The sequence below is a fragment of the Ictalurus punctatus genome, chromosome 27 (genome assembly GCF_001660625.3).
Source record: "Ictalurus punctatus breed USDA103 chromosome 27, Coco_2.0, whole genome shotgun sequence".
NCBI classification, from domain to species: Eukaryota; Metazoa; Chordata; class Actinopteri; order Siluriformes; family Ictaluridae; genus Ictalurus; species Ictalurus punctatus.
Window position 1 is genome coordinate 17605001 of NC_030442.2, and position 2500 is coordinate 17607500.

Sequence of the window (2500 nt, forward strand, 5' to 3'; positions counted from 1 at the left end):
CTGTTATAGGAAACTCATCAACAGCGGGTGGCGTGACGAAGAGGAGACACCGTCACCACCCGGAAGCCCATTATTTTCCAATAACGGCACAACCCAAAGTGTTTTATTCCTTCCTTATTTACTAAACAACACGTCAGACTTTTCATCCAAGAAACAAGTTCGTTCCTGTTCTCACTCGAGTTCTAGCACCTCTTCTTTTCTCTCTCGAAGGCAAAAAAAAAAAGAAAAAATCAAACGAAAGCTTGCCGTGTTCGTCATGAACCTCAAGGCGTAAACTCCTCTGCCCTGGAGATGTCGGAAAACTGAAAATTACAGCTTTACCCCTGGCTGACACTGGAGACTCCTTCAACGGATGCGAACTAAACATCTCATCACATCCCATCCCCAATGAATGAGAGGTTACTATAGAAACGATGACGTACAGTATTAGAACGAACTTCCTGTCAGAGCTGCCGTTACAGAAAATCTGAGTAACACCTTCTGAACACCGGTCCGAATCGGGTCCATTTCATTCTCGACCGAGCCAAACTTCAACCGTGAACGTCTGTGGACCGAACGGAGCCCCACCCTCGCGGCGTTGTGGAGAATTCGGCGAGAGGCGAGTGTTTGCTCTGCCACTGAAGCGTGATTCAGTGATTATTTGGAAGTGCTTTGTTTTAAAATCTTTCTCCGGCTTAATTATTAATTACGCCAGAGGGTTCAAACATCACAGCCCAGTGAGCAAATATGACAGAGAGACAAAGAAAGCAAGAAAGAGAGAGGAGGAGAGAGGGAGTTACATGACTCCTCCACCCATCTGCTCCAAAAACCACACACACACACACGCGCGCACACACACACACACACACACTCCATCGGGTATGGATCAAACAAGACTCAAAATCTGTTGGCCAGAAAGAAGGCAGGGAAGACAGTCCATCTTGATGACAGGTGACTAAAGCAGGAAACAAAAACAGTCTGGGGGCGGAGATTCATTTATTCAGTGGTGAAGAAAAAGGAACGCCTTTCCTTTCACACTCGGGTCGAAAACCGCCGTATGTTTCACTCCGAGAGGCTGTTAGAAATCACCCGGGTCTCAAACTACCAGGAAGAAATAAAAAAATAAAAAAATAAAAAAAAGTGTCTCTCTTGGACCATTTCTTTCATAAAAACCTTTTCAAAACACCTCAATTTTTCAATCCAAGAGGCTACGGGTTGTAACGTGCACACGAACGCTAGGAATTCGCCACAAATATAAGAAGATAGCCTCGAAAAGCGATCACAGGGGTCCAAGCACCACAGCGTCCCAATATGGACAGAATACTTTAATCCTAACGAAGCCGACCGTAAGCTGAGAACTCGACGGCTTAGTTGATGGCTGCCATCGTTTTCCACCGCAGTCCTTCTAGTTGGCGGTTATTTCCATTCGTACAAGTCCAGGCTGTTATTTGTTTCAACGTCGAGCGCCCGATATGTTAAAAACGTTGGCTTTTCAGACACGGATCTGACAACCTAGCCTAAATATCTTGACGTCTTTGGTGTCAATAATAACTAAAACAGTCCCTTGAGGATGTCACAATTTTGCGATCGCACAAATGAACACAAACTCCGCGTTATTCAGAGGAACTTGCAATGTTTTAAAATGACTGCAGATTTGGGCCAAGATGCGTCATGTGATGTCATCACAATGCTGAGTCCAGCTACGTAAAAGCTACATTTACCAACAAACAATCGCTGCGAAAGAGCGCGCAAAACTATTCCGTACGGTAGAAATTTCCCCCCCAAAAAAAGCACAAGAAACTCAAAATCGCATCGCAGGCTTCTTTCTCTCTAATAACTAATAAAATATCTGACAGGATTTCTGCTAACGTCAACCAACGAGGTGTTTGGTGAATCTGATTGGGGGCGGGACTTCTGTGATACAGCCGCCATTTTGAGTGCTACATGTCACATATACATATTTTTTAGCGCCCCCTATGGACATGCCTGCATAAAAACGATCGGATTCGGTTCCAAAATACAAAAGCGTTGCTGATATTCCGCCTCAGTTCTCATTTGCCTTCTTTCACGCGAGCGTCGTCGGCCGTTGTTAGCGAACGCTTCTTCAGAAAGAAGACCTTTACGCTGCTCATATTTCTAAACGACTCTTTCAAAAGCGCCGACGCGGGAATCGTGACTCACCCGCCGTGAAGTCCCTGTTAAGGTCGATGAAGGCGTGGGAGTGAGGAACGCGGATCTGCACGTCTGACCCCAGCGCTTTCTCACACTTCGGCTTCCTGCAGAACAAAAACGAATAAATCAGAGTCCTGCCCGTACGGTTAAATCGTTAAGATCCAGAACTCCCGAAATTCCCTTTACCTGCCACGGAGATAGCAGACCTCTGTGGAGTCGCCCACCGTTCCGAAAATATCCGGAATCATATCGCCGTTAAAGCTGCAGCCGGGAAACACGAACGCATCAGGAATGCTTTATACACTTCATACAGTATATACATTCAGTACAGAACTTTCTAGAACAGACG

The 2500-nt window shown here is 45.7% G+C and overlaps 1 protein-coding gene across 1 annotated transcript in view; it reads right to left on the minus strand.

The window, feature by feature from the left end:
* The window catches only part of itfg1 (integrin alpha FG-GAP repeat containing 1), a 116630-nt gene that overhangs the window by 110415 nt on the left and 3715 nt on the right, over positions 1–2500 (minus strand). The window contains exons 5-6 of the mRNA XM_053676654.1: positions 2338–2412; positions 2161–2255 (exon numbers count right to left, since the gene is read on the minus strand). Coding sequence (XP_053532629.1) covers positions 2161–2255; positions 2338–2412 — 170 coding nt within the window. The remainder of the gene's footprint in view (positions 1–2160; positions 2256–2337; positions 2413–2500) is intronic.